This window comes from Poecilia reticulata, linkage group LG5 (assembly GCF_000633615.1).
Source record: "Poecilia reticulata strain Guanapo linkage group LG5, Guppy_female_1.0+MT, whole genome shotgun sequence".
Classification (NCBI taxonomy): Eukaryota; Metazoa; Chordata; class Actinopteri; order Cyprinodontiformes; family Poeciliidae; genus Poecilia; species Poecilia reticulata.
In genome coordinates, this window is record NC_024335.1 from 30787650 (window position 1) to 30804870 (window position 17221).

Here is a 17221-nt window from a genome sequence, read left to right on the forward strand (position 1 = left end):
GATCTTCAAAGACAGTAAGAGGTGCTGCAGCTTGTTAGCGCCACGTTTGCAAAGCCCGGGTTTTTTTTTGTTTACTTTAAATTCCTAAGAAATTAAATTACAGCTTAAAAAAAAAACAAAAAAAAAACGGTTGTGCTTTTAGAAGCACGTGAAATGAGTCTTTATTATTAAGAACTTTCACAATGAACAATTTCTATCTCAAGCCAGGCAAAAAGCTGCAGCGGCCCCTCCTAATTCAAAATAAAACTATTTAAAATCTTCCCGGTAAAACACTGCTTTCTGTCAACTTCTACAGCAAAGCCTGTAAAAGAACAAATAAAGGAATTAAATTGGGGGAATCCCAGAATCTTGAAATGCATAGCTCTGACAATCAACTTGTCTACGGTGAGATGACTGTAGTTTTATTGTCCGGTGAGGCTGCTGGCACCAGGCCAGTAGGTGGCGACAGCTCGGCTCAGTATGTGAGCGGGCTCAGGATGAAGAGACGATCCTCCTCCCTCCGGATCCACTTTAGAAGCTTGTTCACGGCAGAATACGCCAGAGCCTTAGTCGCCAGCGGACTGAAGCAGAGGTAGAGCTCGAAGCCGCTCGTCACCTGCAGGCCAGAAGAAACAATAAAAATGCAGGAAAGGTGGCATGAAAATGCAGCAGGATGTAACATTCACTTAAGCTCCACTACTACAGATATTTATTTTGTTTTAGTTTGTTGATTTTTTTTTTAAAATTACATTTTTTTAGGAAACGAGATGGTAAACCTACAAGACATTTTCCCAGATTTGAAATAACAGAAACAGCTTGGACTGATTTCAGCAGGTTCTTATTACACAACTGAAACACCGAGGATCTCATACTTTATAAAAGCTCCTGCTGTGGGATCACAGGCTGCAGGATTCATCAGGCCAAGTAAAACCAAACGAAAGCGTCAAACTCCAGAGACAAAGTCTGAAAGGTAAACAATCCCACCAGTAAGTGGCAGTAACAGAATACTCCCAGAATGCACTCCCAATTAAAAAGTTAAGGGAAGCAATTTAAAACACTATATCCAAAAAGTGAATTGATTAAGATAGTTTTTTTTTTGTTTGTTTCTCAAAATTCTGATGTTTAGCTTTTGAATTTTTTTTATCTATTTATTTCTTTTTATTATGAGGTCGTTTGTGAGTTTTGGAATTACTTTTGATGTTGGTTTCATTCTAAAATCTTATTTCCATTTACAATAATTAATCTACCAACTGATGAAGCTGGACTTATATTTCTCCAAAAAGTAGAACTGTACTTTACAAAGCATCTATTACTGTTTTACAGTAACATTCTTATTTAACTTGAACAAAATCTGCAGCTATTGTCCCTTTAAAGTAGCAACAACTGCATGTAGAGCTGCTCAATATACAGCACCACAATTGTCATCCTCATACTAATATCTGTGATATTGCAGTTGGGAAGTATTGCTTGGAAGTCATTTTTGGTTACCTATAATACAACAGACGTGTGACTGAGAGCAATAAAAAAAAATGTGTCTGAAAGAATATTAAATATTGAGTATTCACTGAACTCCAGTCTAGAACCGCACAGCATTCTGGGGGATGTAGGAAGAGGAACTGCTGAAACTCTCACGATGAACTAAGCAAGGCTGGATGCATCAACTGCAGCATCCAGACACCGACTTGAAGGAGGTGAATAATTATGCAATTGTTTATTTTATTTAAAAGAACAACTCTATTTAAACATAATTTTTTTTCTACAATCTGCGCTCCATTTCAAGCGGTGTGGAATTCCTTAATAAAAGCAAAAATGCAGCTTCTGCTGTGATACTTTTACGTTTTGACAGAGACATCCACCCACCATGGCCAGCAGGTTCTCAGCTTCGCCGCAGCGGTAGAAGGAGCGCAGCGGTCTGGTCGGGTGGTGCAAACAGCTGTGAAGGTCCTGGTAGAGTCCCATCAGCCTCTCCTGCTCCTCATCAGACTGGTACACCTCAGGTATCTCTGGACTGGACAGAAAAAAAACAAACATAAAAGTACTCAAAAAAACATCCAACATCTCAGTTAGAGGATAAAAATGAGCATTTTCACTAGAGATGCACCGATCCAATATTAAATACTACAAAGGTGTAGAAATGGCACTAAATTATGTATAATATTTGTAAATGTTGGTTATCGGCCATAACAGTAATATTCAAACAAAATTTTCATATTGGTGCATTGACAGTTTTTCAGTGTCAGATTGGTGTTGGCTGATACTAAACCTCAGCTATCGGCATCGGAAACAAAAGAAAAAAGTGAATCGGTGCATTCCTAGTTTCCGCCAGACATTGACCTCTCACCTGGTGTACAAGCCTGAGCTCTTCGACTTGTACAGGAAGTGCCTTAGCTCTGGGATTCCGACCTGCACCACAGTGTAGCTCTGGCACTTGAGCGCCTCCTTCATGGCCTGGTAGGCGCTGCGCTTACTCAGCCTCTCCATGAAGCGTTGCTTGCAGTCCAACATGTTGAAGAAGTCCTCCCTGTCAGTGGAGACCAGGATGAGGCAGAGCTCGGAGCCGGGCTCCAGGTAGGAGATGTGGGCGTGGAAGAAGCCCGCCGTGTTGAACTTGGGCAGGCAGATGGGCGTCCAGCCCTCGCCCTCCCGGAACGACGAAGATGAGCCGACGAGGTTGAAGACCAGGTGCAAGTCTATGTGGTGCAGGAACTGGTCCTTCTTGCGGACCAGCGTGACCAGGCGGTCGCCGGCCAGCAGGATGGAGAACACCAGGTTCTTGGCCTTGGCCGCCTGCAGGCTGGACGACACCACGTCCCTGGCGGAGCTGGCCAGGGGCAGGCAGGTGACGGCGCTGAGCAGCAGGCCCGGGTCGCGCTCCAGCCGGTGCAGCAGGTTGTCGGTGAGGTACTCGGAGCCGGCCAGCAGGCGGCGCAGGTCGTAGTTCTGCTTGTGCTGGAAGATGTGGTTGAGCTGGGTCAGGGTGAGCAGGCTGACGATCTGGTAGTAGATGTACTGAAGCTCCCGGAGCAGCTCCTTCTCCGACTGACCACTCTTGGTCACGCCCACCAGGACCAGAGGACTCTTGGTGAGGAAAACCACCTTACAGCCGTCTGGGAGCCGAGACACAGAGGGGTCAGGTCGATTAGCTGCTTTGCTGAACGCGTTACCAATCACCAATTAATCAATATTATATGCTATTTTACCACAATTTAAGATAAAGGAGCATTAATTGACTTGACTGGTTTTACTAAAGTATCAAACTCAGCATGATGGGGACAAAACCTGACTGAGTTAATACCAAAGCGTTCTCTGACCTGCGTGGATAGAGCGGATGATGTTCTTCTCCGCCTCTACAAAAGACACCAGCGCCATCATCACCCCCATGGTGCTGGACAGGGCCTCCTCCGTGCCGTAACGGGTGTAGATCGGCTTTCCGGCCTCGCTCAGCACAAACACGTGTTTTTTGTGGTTCCTCCACGCCTCACTGGACACGTCCTCCTCTTTGGTCCTGCTCTCGGACGAAGAGTCTTTGTTGAGCCGCTCCTTGGTGCTTTTCTCCCCCACCAGCTCATTGAACTCCTCTTCATCAGGTTCTGCTGAATCATCTGACCCTGGCGCCCTCTGAGCGTCTTCCTCAGCCTCGGCGGTCAGGTCTTCATAAGATTGTGCATGATAGAAAATGGCACTCTGCTGACCAGCGCCTGCATTGATAAAAAGGACAGAATTATTAACACAAATGGCTTTTAATGGAAGGCCATTTCTTCTTAAATACCACAAAAAGACCTGAAATCAAAGTGGTTAACCAACGGTGCATTTGTCAAAACATCCTCTAAGTACCTAACCTCATCCATTCGAGATCCACAATCATGATCAGATTATGATTTTATGTTCCACAAAAACAAAATAGAAACAACTGAGTTTAATCTGAAAAAACATCAATATTTATCCTAGTGGAAACATCCAAAGTGATGACATGTCAGGCTTGGACTTTTGGTTTTTTTTTATAACATATGTGTCATTTGAATTAGATTATGAACATATCCAGGAGTTCTGACGTAGGCCAGGTGGGGGCGCCAAAAACCACAGAACTACTAAAAGTAAACTGGGGGACAGAAGAGCTTTTTTCTTACCACCGAGTATTAAGGCCACTGTAAATAGAAAATAAATTTACATTTCCACCAAAAAACTCCTCTCAATTTTTTCAGAAAATAAAAATAAATAAATAGGACAATTCTGAGTTTGAAAAGTCAAAATTTGCACAAAAAAAAAAGTGGACGTTTCTGAGGTTCCATCATTTTCCACATTTTGAACCTCAGAAATTTCTATAGATGTCTCTGATGAATAATCGGACACAGAAAAATTGACATATTCCACAGATTTTTAATTTAACCACTTTACCCTGTCCAGTGTTAGAATTACATTAAAATATGAATATAAAACAAATAGTTCAGTTCCTTTTTAAATAAGAAAATACATTTTAGTTCCTAAAATGCAATAAGTTAAAATTCCTCTAGTAAATCTGAACGAGGCAAAGCTAAAACGTTTCCATTTGAGGAGATTTGGCTAAAACATATTTACAGACAAAGGTGTGTTCATCTTAAATACAAAATGTATAGATTTTTTGTACAGTTTAATTAAGCAGTAATTACAGCTTAATTACTGCTCTAAAGGTGTTATTTTTTTCAGTAAATGTCCCTTTTTTGAGTCTGTATACTCCAGATAACGATTAATCGTTTATTGAATTAGTTGATGATTATTTCATTAATCACAATTAATCATTTCAGCCCTAATCTAAAGGTTGCAGGACACTGGCTCTGGAGAACTGGACCTTGACGACTGTGTTGTAGAACGTCTAAAGTGAGCTTGCAGAATTCCTCCAGCCTGCTGTCAAGTCTCAACCCTGGAAAAGGCTGTAGCTAGTTCTGCATTAGCATTAGCAGCTGCTCTTCACTGAGTGCTGCCTGCACTTGCGGAAAACAAGTGCAGGCTCTTATGAAAACACAATGACTTGCTATAGTTATAGTGCTATAGTTCAACTCATTTCTGCATGTACTGCTGTCTTTCATGACAGGAAGAGCTAAAGCACAGCGTTCTGCAGTATTTTACACAACCCTAGAATGTGCACAGTCATGCCACTTCACACCCAAACCACCTTCAGCATGACCCCATCACAAAATACCGCTAGGTTCAAGATATAAGCTGTCCTAGCTACAAATACACTCTGCATTTTTCAAGTTTAAAGTATGTGTATATGTCTTTCAAGTCAACAGTTATAGTTTTTTTTTTTATTCCGTCTTTGCTTTCATCATCTTTCTTTCATCTAGGTCACAAATTCTGTGGACAATCCCACTGAAACCGTGAATAAATAAGGTTATGGATTTTAAAATCAACTCTGAGCAGACAGTGGCCAGGAAATTCATCTATTAGATGTGGAACTTTTGCACCTAAATTTGTATTACTTTCTGATAAATGAGGCCCTAGTCTGGCGAAGTGGGGAGTGGCATATCCCGAAAGACCTAAATAAATGGTGGTTCTGTTAAAGTGTTGGGGGCCAAATACAAATCCAAATCCAAACCAAACTTTTTGGATATACTGTAATTGAAAATTCTGAAAAGTTGCTACAAAGGCAGTAAAAGACCCTCAATATAATCTAATCCAGATTAGTCCAAGACTGACCTGGAGTCTACATGATGTTGAAGCCCTACTGCAGGAGAAAAAAAAAAACATCTGTCTGGGAAATACAGACATGTTGAAGTTCACTTATAACAGTTTTATGTGAATCCTGAAACAAACACAAACAAAATCACCCCAGAAATAGTTTCAGATCGTTATTGTTATTATTGTTATTATTATTATTACACTCCAGATGCATCGATGTGCTGAGTAAGCATGGAGTGTTGAGAGTGGGTTTATCTCAGCTCACCTGGTTCCGTCCCCTCCACCAGACCCGGTGTGGGGCTGTCCGCCCTATCCGAGCGCAGCCGGTCCACAGGAGCCAGCAGACCGTTCTCCCAGGACACGGTCGCCTTGCCAGTTTCTCCTTCCATCCCTGCTACTTCCGGCGGGGCGACACACCTGGACAGCAGGACCGACACAGACTGAGAGTTAGGTCCAAAGGTCGGGCGGCTTCGTGACTGCGTCGTTTAAAGATGCACGGGGTTATACCCTGCTTTATTTCTACAGTGACTAAAAGCTACAAACTAGTACCAGCAGAAAAATGAAGTGAAACTAAACTACGGAACCAAAACAATAGTGTTGGGGGGTATATTGTTCTCTCACATCTGTTATTTAACTGGAAGCATTACCTAAAGGAGAACTTCAGAGGCTACGCTTAACTGCTAACTCCAACAGACGTCAGCTATATCGGAGGCTCGCGACGTCTATTCCAACTTCCTACAGCAAAACGAATACTTATCGTTACAAGACAAACAATTGTCAGATTTGTACCTCTCATTTCCACGGCTTTCGTGTTTTAGTCCACGTCTCCTCCACTCATGTAACTGCTGCAGCAGCTAGCTGCACGAAACTAAAGTACTTCTGCTGCCTGCCAACATGCTAGGTAGCGGAAGTGGGAATTGTGGGATATGAAGTCCCTAGTCCAGAAAAAGAGAAGCACGCGAATGTTGAGGACGACATCCTCAGGACTTAGTCACATATGTAATTTTTTTGTTTGTTTGTTTACGTTTAATTGATTATCTGAAATATTTTATGTTTTTTGAGTTGAAGTAATTAGTAAAGGGGAAAAAAACATAATTATTGAGTCAATGACTGAATTAAGAGTTAAAAATACTTTAAAAAAATTCCTTTAAATAAATACATAATATTAAAACATTCACCAGATTGTTCTTAAAATTATAAATAAATAAATACAATTATATGTGATTTTTTTATGTACACTGGAAAAGTATGCATTCATTTTTACCTATAATACATGTTTCTTATTAAAAAATAGGAAGTATTTATTTTATTATATGCCAAATTAATGCAAAAATATGCATTTATTTTACTGTTTCATCATTCCATGTTTCAGCACATTGTGAATTTATTTGCCAGGCTTATCCATCTATTGGAGATGTTTAAGGAAAACTTATTAATATCTACTCCTGGCTAGTTTCGGCTCTCATTTATTTTCATTGAACAGAGAAACTTCTATTTGGAAACATGGCAATGTTTAAAAAAATAATACAAAAAAAAACATTTTATGGAATATCAATTTTGTAATGAAATAGCAGAACTATAGTAACTATATCACCTTCAATTGTTATACAGGTCCTTCTCAAAAAATTAGCATATTGTGCTAAAGTTCATTATTTCCCATGAATGCTCTCTGGTATTGTTTGGAGGCCGGACCAAATGAGGCGGTGGGCCAGATGCGGCACGCGGGCCGTAGTTTGGGGACCAAACTAAAGGAAAATTAGCGCGTTCTTCTTTGATTTCCAATTTTGACTTCCAATGATTCACTTCCTGCTAAAGAGCCCCCTGGTGGTTGAAGAAAAATCCACAGAAAAGCCGCATGTTCAAAGTGTAGGAAAAAAGTAGCAGCTTATAGTCCGGAAAATACGGTAGGTGAAATTGGATCATTTTCACACCTGACATCACTCATGGTACACTAGTGTGCCAAGGCACAGTGGTTGAAAAACACTGCATTAGAGGCTTGAGAAGAGTAGTTTCACTTTCATTCAGACAAGTTGAAAAACAATGGTTTGGATCTTTACCCCACGGCCTTTTGAACAAAGCTCTTTGCTTTTACTATCCATCTACACTGTAAAAAAAAAGAAATCTCTAGTTTATAGTAAAATACCAGCAGCTATGGTTTCCAGAATTTTACCTTAATTATACGGTACAAATACGATAAAATTCCTGCCAATAGCTGCTGGTATTTAACTGTAAATTAAAGACTTTATTTTATTTTATTTTTTTTACAGTGTGTATTCAGACTATCACCTATGGTCGCAGAATGTGGATAGTAACTGGAACAAAAAACAGCAGGATTAAGCTGCTTGGGGTTAAGGGTTAGGATTATTGAGATATTTAGAGATTTAGTTTGATTGCAATTATCAAATTATTCCAGTAAGCATTTGCATTTAAACAACAACAGCAGCAGCACACAAACTCTAGTAAAGATGGTAAATCAGGTTCTTGAAAACTTCATTAAAGTTCAAATAAAAACAAACTGCGTAATTCATGAAGTGAATCCGTTTAGTCTCCTCTGCATCAGTCTTGTTAATCAGTAACATTGTTATCACTGTTCTTTGCTCGCTCTATCGTTCACTGGGATTGTCTCTGTATTTTATTCATGGTGACTCTTCATGTTTTTCATAGGACACTAAAACGCTCAAACAGCTGCGGATTTCTAGTTTGGACAATCAAAACCCACTGTAAGTAGAAATGGCTGAGTTAAAATCAGTCTATGCGTGGTTTAATATGTGAAAATACATTTGTGTGCTTTATATTGGCTTGATACATTTGATTTAATTCCTATATTATCAACATGGATTTTGTGTAACACTGGTTGGACCAGTTGAAACATCAATGGATGGGTGAACCTGCTTCCATGCTATTTAATGTACATAAAAACTTTAGACGTCACATGACTGATACATATGTTTACTTTTATTCCTTATAAAAATTTTCTTCTTAAAATTTTTTACTGGAGGAATCCTTCCTGAGTATGTTGAGAGGCAAATTTTCACTTCTGGAACAGGAAAAGCAACAACAATGTGAAATACTCAATACTGCGATCACACACCGGTCAAAAAGTTTAGGTTCAGTGACTATTAGTCATGAGGTTTTAAAAGCCTTGCCTACAAAAAATCTGAGGTTTAGCGCTTTTATGTACAGAGTAGAAGTGGGAAGAGCAGCCACAAATCACTTCAATATATTTATACTCAAATAGGAGCAAAAAAAAGTAGCCATCTGGGAAATTATTAAAGGAAGAGTAAAAAAAAGTAGTTGGTAAAATAAAATAAAAAAAGCTTCTCAAGTAATTGGTCTCATTTCAAATTTAAAAAGAATTTAACTATACAGACAAAATATAAAGATGGGAGCAAATTCTGGCAGAACTTGAGTTTTTTGTTTGGGGGGTTGGGGTTGTTGTTGCGTTTGGGGGGGGGATTGTTAAACATTGTTCCACCCTGATTAAATCACACAAATCTCTAAATAGTTCCATGGAAGTGACCACAATAAAAACTGATTACTTGCACTCGACTGACCACTATGTCAATCGTTAAGGAGCGATCGATGCAAAGTCAGGACTCGATATAGTCAGCTGGGTTTCTTATATAGAAAACGAACTTGGCATAATTGTCATAACTTATTAAATTATAACAACTTTATAAAATAACTTCAACTTCGAATCTAACTGTGGCTGGACTTTATATTTTTTTATCTTATATTTTTTTCAACACGTGTAAGTAATTTAGTAAATTTAACGCATTAATATAATGAAGATTAATCGAATGACTTGACCAAAGAGGTTCACAGCAGCGCAGCTCGGCACATGGACAGCGAAAGGTAAAGGTTTTGCCACTCGGAGTGAACCCAACACATGGTACACGATTACACAGCGAGAAGAGTTGAACATTTTTCAATTTTCGTGAGTCGTTAGTGTGACACTCTAAGGACACGAGCTCGAAATCTTCGATTTGGTTTGATACAATAAAACATTTTCTTAAGCATTTTTCAAAATGTTAATAATTACATTTCGAGTTTACAAAGTTGAGCAAAGTGATTAATCTTGATTAATTGCAGCACTGAAGTGTGATTAATCAGATTTTTTTAAATGGATTGACACCATTAACAAAAATAAATCAAGAAACTGACCAAATTTGAATTAAACTACTGAGTTTGAGGAAAGTCTTTCTTTTTCTTTTCTTTTTTTTTATTCTCCTTTTTCTGGCATTTAATTATGTGTTTTTGTACATGGTAAATAAATATCTGGTTTCAGCTATAAAGCCAAACAGCTGAATGCTTACTTTTTAAAAAGGGGGATTTGGGGGTAAAGAAGGTATTCACTGGCTGTTTACCGAGTATCTCTCTCTCTCTGACAATATTTTCGGTTCTTACCTTGACCCCTGCCTTCATTCCAGATGAAGCTGACCTGTTGCTGGAGCGCCACGCTGCTGCTCACCCTCGTTCCCAGCTGCTGTCAAAGCGGCAACATCCTGGTCATTCCCACTGAGGGAAGCCACTGGCTCAACAACGAGATCCTCCTTAAAGCGCTGCACTCCAGAGGACACAACATTACCATTGCGCGTTCCAGCAAAAGCTGGTACGTCAAGGACAGCTCCCCGTACTACAGCACCTTCACAGTTCCTGTGGAAAGGAGTTTTGACAAGAAGTACACAAGAAGACTCGTAACCGAGTACATCAAATTTCAACGGGGGGCTTCACCTTTGGCCAGTTTTCTCCATGTAACCATGGGGATGATTGATAAAAACGTTGAGGTTCACAGAGCTGTGAGTGAATTTCTACCAGCCATGTTAGACGACACGGAGTTGATGAGGAGATTAAACCAGAGCAAGTTCGACCTGGTTCTTACTGACCCCTGGTGGGGAAATGGAGCTATTGTGGCAAAATATCTTAATCTTCCTCTAGTTTACAATGTCCGCTGGTTAAATCCTGAAGAAGCTCATTTTGCCGTCGCTCCTTCACCCATATCCTATATTCCTGTCACCTTATCTGGCTATACTGATAAAATGAACTTTTTTCAGAGAACCAAAAACATGATTACATATCTGATCACCCAGATCCAGACCACCTCTGTGAGCAAACTGGTATACCAGCCACTGTGTTCCAAATATCTTGGACCTGATGCGGACTTTGATCAGATAAAGTCTGGCGCCGACATCTGGCTGATAAGAACCGATTTTGTGTTTGACTATCCGCGTCCCACCATGCCTAACGTTGTGTACATGGGAGGGTTCCACTGTACGCCTGCGAAACCGTTACCAAAGGACCTGGAGGAGTTTGTGCAGAGTTCTGGAGAGCACGGCGTCATCATCATGTCTTTGGGAACTTTTGTGCCCAGCCTTCCAGACGACATGGCAAATAAGATTGCAGCCTCTTTTGCCGAATTGCCCCAGAAGGTCATCTGGAGCTACAGCGGAAGCAAACCGTCCACTCTGGGGAATAATACTTTACTGGTGGACTGGATGCCGCAAAAAGACCTTTTAGGGCATCCAAAGGTGAAGCTGTTTGTGGCTCATGGAGGAACCAACGGAGTCCAAGAAGCTATCTACCACGGAGTCCCAGTGGTGGGTTTGTCCTTGTTTTTCGACCAGTATGACAATCTGCTCCGCCTACAAGACAGAGGGGGAGCAAAAGTTCTCACCCTGACCACGGTGGACAAAGATGACAACTTCCTGAAAGCTGTGAAAGAAGTCCTGAATGAGCCGTCCTACAGAGCGAACATGCAGAGACTCTCCAGACTGCACAGAGACCAGCCAATAGAGCCCATAGACAATGCCCTCTTCTGGATAGAGTTTGTAATGAGGAACAAAGGTGCTGCTCACCTGAAAGCACAGTCCCATGGAATGCCCTGGTACATCTACCACTCTGTAGATGTTGCTCTGTTCCTAACAGGGGCAGTGCTGCTCATGCTTCTGACTGCTGTCATGTTTATCAGGTGTTTATGTAAATCGGCGTGCAGGGGAAAGCTAAAACGTGACTAGTGATGCAAGAAACATTAGAAGAACAGCAATCTATTCTTCTACATTGGTTTCAGGTTGGGATGAAGAGAAAAATTTCACTTTTCAGTGATAATTCCTTTGTCAGATTTTGCGTTCACCAATATTTAATGATTTGAAACTACTACTTTTAACATCACAGCTAAATTCATCTAAAAAACCATATCGTTATTGTTAGATTAGAATTCTTTTATTTTCTTTGAGACATTTTAGTTGGGAGTAATGTACTTTATTGCAGCTATATACTGTGTTTGTAATGAGTACTTTTTGTGTGAATGTTTTTTTTTAATTGTGTTTTCAGCTACATTTTTGTATTTGAATGAGTATCTTTTTGATTGGTGAGTGGATGTTGCAATTCCTCAAAGCTGGATGGATTCCCAGGGTTTTTTGTAGCTAATTATATAGTTAATTTTACTATTATTAAATGACCAATGACATAAAGTTGTCCAACCATCAATCATTTCTCTCGGTGGTTTAAAGCCATTGGACACGAATATTGTGTCAGAGTTATAGAGTATGCACAAAACATAAATCCAATGTTGCTTTGCGATTTGTTTGTAATTTAACTAAGTTCTTGTTTCACACTTGTATAGTAGATTTTCAATAATAATAATAATAATAATAATAATAATAATAAAATAATAATAATTTTGGTTTTCCAGAGTAATTAATAACTGGGGTAATGACTCTATAGAAAGAAATAAAAGATTATCAGTGACCTAGATTTTAATTCAGTATTTGAAGAAACACAAAATTAAAAGATTAGAAACAAACAAATTGTTAGAGCAATCTGCTCAGGCAATTAAATTTCTCTAATGCTCACATAAATAGATTTACCTTAAAATGAAGTATTACGTTTTGAATTTTTCTTTCTTTTCTTTTTTATCTTTTTTTTTTACCATTTACCATTTGGCGTTTTAAAAAGTGATGTATATAATTGTAAATAACCCCAGGTTAAGCTGCTACAATAATATAATAGTATCGCAAAAAAATCCCATAAAATCTACAAATGGTGAAACTGACTGCGACAAAACTGACGCACAAAAGGCACCGTGAACGCACCATGTGGGGGCGGGGCTTACGTTTGAACGTCTAGCGGGGAAACAGACTCAGATGGAGGAAGTGTTGTGTGACTGTTAGCTAGCTGTGGTTTGAGTTACAATGTGGCGCTAACTAGGTTCATATAAAGCTTCACGGATATGTTTAGGAATGCTTGAGGTTGTTACGAAGGACTGTGCTGCAACTTAGCGTCTCTATTTAGTAATTATGAACACCGGTAATGTAGCTGTTAGCTAGGTTGCTATTGTAGCTATCACTGTGTCTCATGAGACAACATTCATTTTAAAATATGTCCTGTTAAACACGGTGATAGTTGGTGAGATAGTAACACAGTAAAGTCGTGAATGAACCGTATGTTGTTTCTCTTATATAACACGAACAGATCGAGCCGTTTTTTCTTTTCCGGCTTTTACAAAAAATGCCCATTCGAGCGTATTGTACTATTTGCGCTGATTACTTCGATGAGGTGAGAGACGTGGCTGCCATTTATTGTGGACACACTTTTCACTACGAATGGTAAGACGGTTTAAACTGGCCAAATCCGTCAGCATTCTCCAAAAATTTCAGCACATTTTCTTGTGCGTGTGTAAAATATATTTTCCCAATTTCTTCCAGTCTTCTTCAGTGGTTTCAGACCGCTCCTACCAAAACCTGTCCTCAGTGCAGGAAACAGGTACTGTAAGGACACATCCGCTCACATTAACAAAGAAAACAGCCTGATCTGAACTATGTACTCATGCATATGGATGCATAACTTTCTTCTTTTCATCTTCTGTAGGTCAGCACCAGACACATCATCAACAAACTGTTCTTTGACATTGGAGGAGGGGGCGAAGAAGGCTCTCCAGACCCAGAGAGCCTGCAGGTAAACAAACAGTCCAAGAGAGATTTTTAAAAATGAATTTAAAAAATGTAAAAATTTTGATAAATTTAATCCGTCAGATCAAGGTAAAATTGACAGATTCTGCTCTCTAGCATGTGTTTTTACATTTCACTCTAGTGTGTTCTCTACATGTCTCTCACAGAATGAGGTTGATCGAATGAAGGCACTGCTGAGCTCTAAAGGTGCTCCACACACGCACTTAATTTCCCCTTTAATTTGAAGGGTGCCATGGCCAGCTGATCAACTATCTAATCGTTTTTTGTTTGTTTTTTCAGATCGAGACTGGCGGGAGAAACTGAAGGCGATGGACGGCTTGAAGGACACGGTGAACAAGCAGAGGAGAGACCTGGACGCCATGCGGAAAGAGGTCATGGATAAGGAGATGGTCTGCGTCGCTCTGAAGGTACGGCTTTTTGTTTCGAGGCCGACGCGATGAATCCTCGCCGTGAGACCGTAACTGGTCGCCCTGGTAACATTTGGACGCGTCAACAGAAGCAGATGGTTTATCTGGAGACGCAGCAGAACGAAATTCAGGCGGCGAAGGAGGAGGTCCGCAGACTGAGGGGCAAAATGAAAACCTTTGAAAGGTAACACTGAGGAAATTAAATGTTCACTTTAGCGAAGTGGGTTTTTTATTTATTTTTGTCACAGGAAGCAGAACGGAATCGTTTTGACTTTATTTACTGACTTGTTGTGAACTGATGATCCAGCTGTTGTCTGCCCTAGCCTGGACGTGCTGCTGCAGGGTCAGCGAAGCGAAGTGGAGTCCATGATCACAGATATGGGTGTGAGCCAGGCAGCAGTGGAGCAGCTCTCCATTTACTGCATCTCTCTGAAGAAGTAAGAACCTGCTGGTCAGGCTGGATCCTTTGCTTCGCTTGATGGATTTTTGTTGTTGTTGTTGTGGGGGTTACGGTCTCTTCATCCATGTCACACATCCTGTTAACGTAACAGAATCTGCTTACGAACGGTAAATAATTATTTCTAGCTGTCGGATTCGTCAACATCCAGATACATTCACCAGTGTACACACTGGAAGCACACCGGTTGGAGTTTTTTGGCCGATCACCAATTTTTAAAAAGCCTGAGCTGCTGATTTTTGCTAAAACCGATTTTAAAATTTTTTAAAAAATTTATCTTAAAAGTCACTAAATGTAGTGACAAAATCGCTAAGTTTATCACCAATAAACAGGCATATATTTTTGTAATTTTTGAGTGATTTGGCGGTCACATCTGCAGTAAGCCGCCTCATATCTGTGAGTGAATAAGTTGTTCTGCGGTGAGTTGTCTGGAGAGATTAGAGTGACTCTTGATCCATGGAGTTCAAACACAGTAATCAGCAGTACTTGTAACAAAACACTAGATATCTGGACGGGCAGTATGTAAATTTTATTTCGACAGAAAAAACCCCTCATCAGAATGAATCATTTTTCTTAATTCTGTTTCCTCAAAACATTTTCATCTACATTTCTCTATTCACAGAGAGTATGATAACCTCAAAGGAAGCCTCAAGTCTTCAAACGACATGTGCGAGAAGCTGAAGAGAGAAGTTCTCTCCTCAAACAGCAAGGTAGCGTCACGTCTGGAGCTTTTAAGTCAAACGCCCCAAAAAACAATTTCCTGATTGTCAACCGTTTTGTTTGTTTTGTTTTTAGCTGCAGAAGGCTTCCCTGGAGGCGCTTCAGCTCAAAGAGGAGTTGAAGTCCCTGCAGAAAGACCTGGCCGGCGCTGACAAGGAGATCTCCGTAAGAGCATATCAAACTCACACGCCTACACTTGCGCTATCTGAGGGGCTTGTGCCGATTCCCGCTTGCGTTCTGTCCCCAGAGCCTCAAGAAGAAAGTGGAGTTTCTCCAGAAGACTCTGAGCACGCCGACGCGCGCCAACGAAGCTCTCAGCAGACTCGTCTTCGAAAGGTTCGTTCCCTCAGAGCCTCCTCTGGCATCGAAGCGGTTTCCCGGGAAACTCCGTCGGTCATTCACCCGGGGCTTTTCTCCGCAGCCCGGCGCCTCTGGAGCTGAAACCCCCCCGCCTCCACCAGCCGGTGCACGGAGACGACATCGACCTCAACATGACCTATGACATCGCCACGCCTGACGACGCGTCAAAGAGACCGGCCCAGGTTCCCTCGAAGAAGATGCGGCTGGAGCGACCGGGGTAAGCTCTTTGCGTCGATGTGTTCGGATGACAAGTCAGTCGATTTAAGGCTCAGACGGAAAAACTTGTTTCGTTTCTAGAACGTCTTCGTCAAAACACGGCGAGAAACTTTCCTCTCTGAGCAAGGTAAGGCCTGAAGCAGGCTCTCTGCAAGACATGTTTCACTGTCACCCGTTGAGCGTAACGCAGTGATTTTTTGCCGTCGGCTCAGAATGAAGATTCAACGTTTGATCCTTTTTTGAGGAACTCCCTTCTCTTCAGAAAGAAGACTTTTGGAAGCATGTTGGACCCTCAGAAGAAGGCTGGAGTCGTATGTACAACAGAATCAACGTACAAATCTCTGCTTCTCAAAGTATCATCTGTCTTATTTCGTTTTTTCTTTATTAGCTCCAAACTGGCTACGATGGATTAGGAGGACGGACTAAATTCATCCAACCTGTATCCTTTTTTCTGTTGTTTTCATTTCTGTGGGAGAGAAAAGTTCAAAATGGTCCTCATAAATGTTACAGATTTTGGCTGTTTATTCATTTATTGAAAGAGGAGTTAATTTTTTAGGTGGAAACAAAACAAAATAAACTTTTTATCAAAAGTTCGGTCTCATTCCATACCGTCACAACATAATGACATTTTCAACAAATATTTAACAAAATTTTTTTATTAAAAGTTACACACTGCAGCTTTAAAGTAGATGGTTTATTAGCGGTTTTAGGGATTATTTTCTAGTTGTGACCAAGTTTCAGTTGCTACTGCCAATGTTAGTGTTTCTCTGCATCTTGCTAAAGAACATTTAACTAAATGTTAGTGGTTGTGTGTGCAAATATGAGAAAATCCAGCATATATTCAAATGTTCTCAATTCTAGCTCTTAAAAAGCAATCAAGGTATTTGCTGTATATTTACCAAGTCGTGTTTTTTGACCAGCATCTCATCGTTCCTTAGCCAAGTTCTTTCATCCAGTCTCCTTTATCCAAGATCCGGCCTCTGCTGAAAGCCAAAAGGAAAAAAGTGACTCGGCCTCCCTCTAAGATTCCAACATGTCTGACTCTGGACAGCTTCCTGGAATGAAGTCGGGACATTTTGGGGAGAAACAAATAATTGATGCTGCTGTGGCCCAGGACGGGGGGGTGGGAGGGTACGGGTCAGGCAGCAGAACTTTGTAATTACTTTATTTAAAAAAACAGGAAAATGCACCTCAGAAAACAACAAATGCTGCCTTTATTTTTTAACATCAACATGTCTGTATATAGTCTTTTTTTTTTGTTGTGTTGAGAAGAATTTGTTTGTACTCAGTCTGTCCTGAAGCGCTTCTGACTAGACGCATTATTGTCCGAGTTTTTTATTTTCCCATTTTCAGCTGATTTTCACGGCATTATGTCAAAGATTTACATTTAGATGAATTATGCTGTTTGTGTCAACCAGCTCAAAAATAAACTTTTTTTTATTTTGGCTTGGGTCTGTTTC

At 40.5% G+C, this 17221-nt stretch overlaps 3 protein-coding genes across 5 annotated transcripts; 2 read left to right on the top strand and 1 right to left on the bottom strand.

Annotated features, from left to right (window-relative positions):
• Positions 1-70: 70 nt before the first annotated feature.
• On the bottom strand, positions 71-10129 carry mon1a (MON1 secretory trafficking family member A). 2 transcript variants are annotated; one of them, XM_008410484.1, is made up of 6 exons: positions 10042-10129; positions 5900-6051; positions 3291-3677; positions 2321-3086; positions 1840-1987; positions 71-595 (listed from the first exon to the last, which is right to left on the bottom strand). In XM_008410484.1, the coding sequence occupies exons 2-6, from the start codon at positions 6021-6023 to the stop codon at positions 455-457; spliced, it is 1566 nt and encodes a 521-aa protein (XP_008408706.1). In that variant the 5' UTR covers positions 6024-6051; positions 10042-10129; the 3' UTR covers positions 71-454. The 2 variants fall into 2 exon arrangements, with proteins under 2 accessions (XP_008408706.1, XP_008408705.1); XM_008410483.2 differs by lacking the exon at positions 10042-10129 and adding an exon at positions 6424-6552.
• On the top strand, positions 8159-12127 carry LOC103465530 (UDP-glucuronosyltransferase 2C1-like). 2 transcript variants are annotated; one of them, XM_008410480.2, is made up of 2 exons: positions 8159-8354; positions 10065-12127. In XM_008410480.2, exon 2 carries the CDS (start codon positions 10065-10067, stop codon positions 11646-11648), a length of 1584 nt encoding a protein of 527 aa, XP_008408702.1. In that variant the 5' UTR covers positions 8159-8354; the 3' UTR covers positions 11649-12127. The 2 variants fall into 2 exon arrangements, with proteins under 2 accessions (XP_008408702.1, XP_008408703.1); XM_008410481.2 differs by lacking the exon at positions 8159-8354 and adding an exon at positions 9230-9489.
• Positions 12128-12632: 505 nt separating this feature from the next.
• On the top strand, positions 12633-17205 carry traip (TRAF-interacting protein). Its single transcript, XM_008410486.2, has 15 exons — positions 12633-13238; positions 13338-13395; positions 13501-13587; positions 13748-13787; positions 13881-14008; positions 14098-14192; positions 14332-14445; positions 15088-15175; positions 15261-15350; positions 15433-15521; positions 15607-15762; positions 15843-15888; positions 15974-16072; positions 16150-16200; positions 16718-17205. The coding sequence occupies exons 1-15, from the start codon at positions 13141-13143 to the stop codon at positions 16823-16825; spliced, it is 1347 nt and encodes a 448-aa protein (XP_008408708.1). The 5' UTR covers positions 12633-13140; the 3' UTR covers positions 16826-17205.
• Positions 17206-17221: the final 16 nt, after the last annotated feature.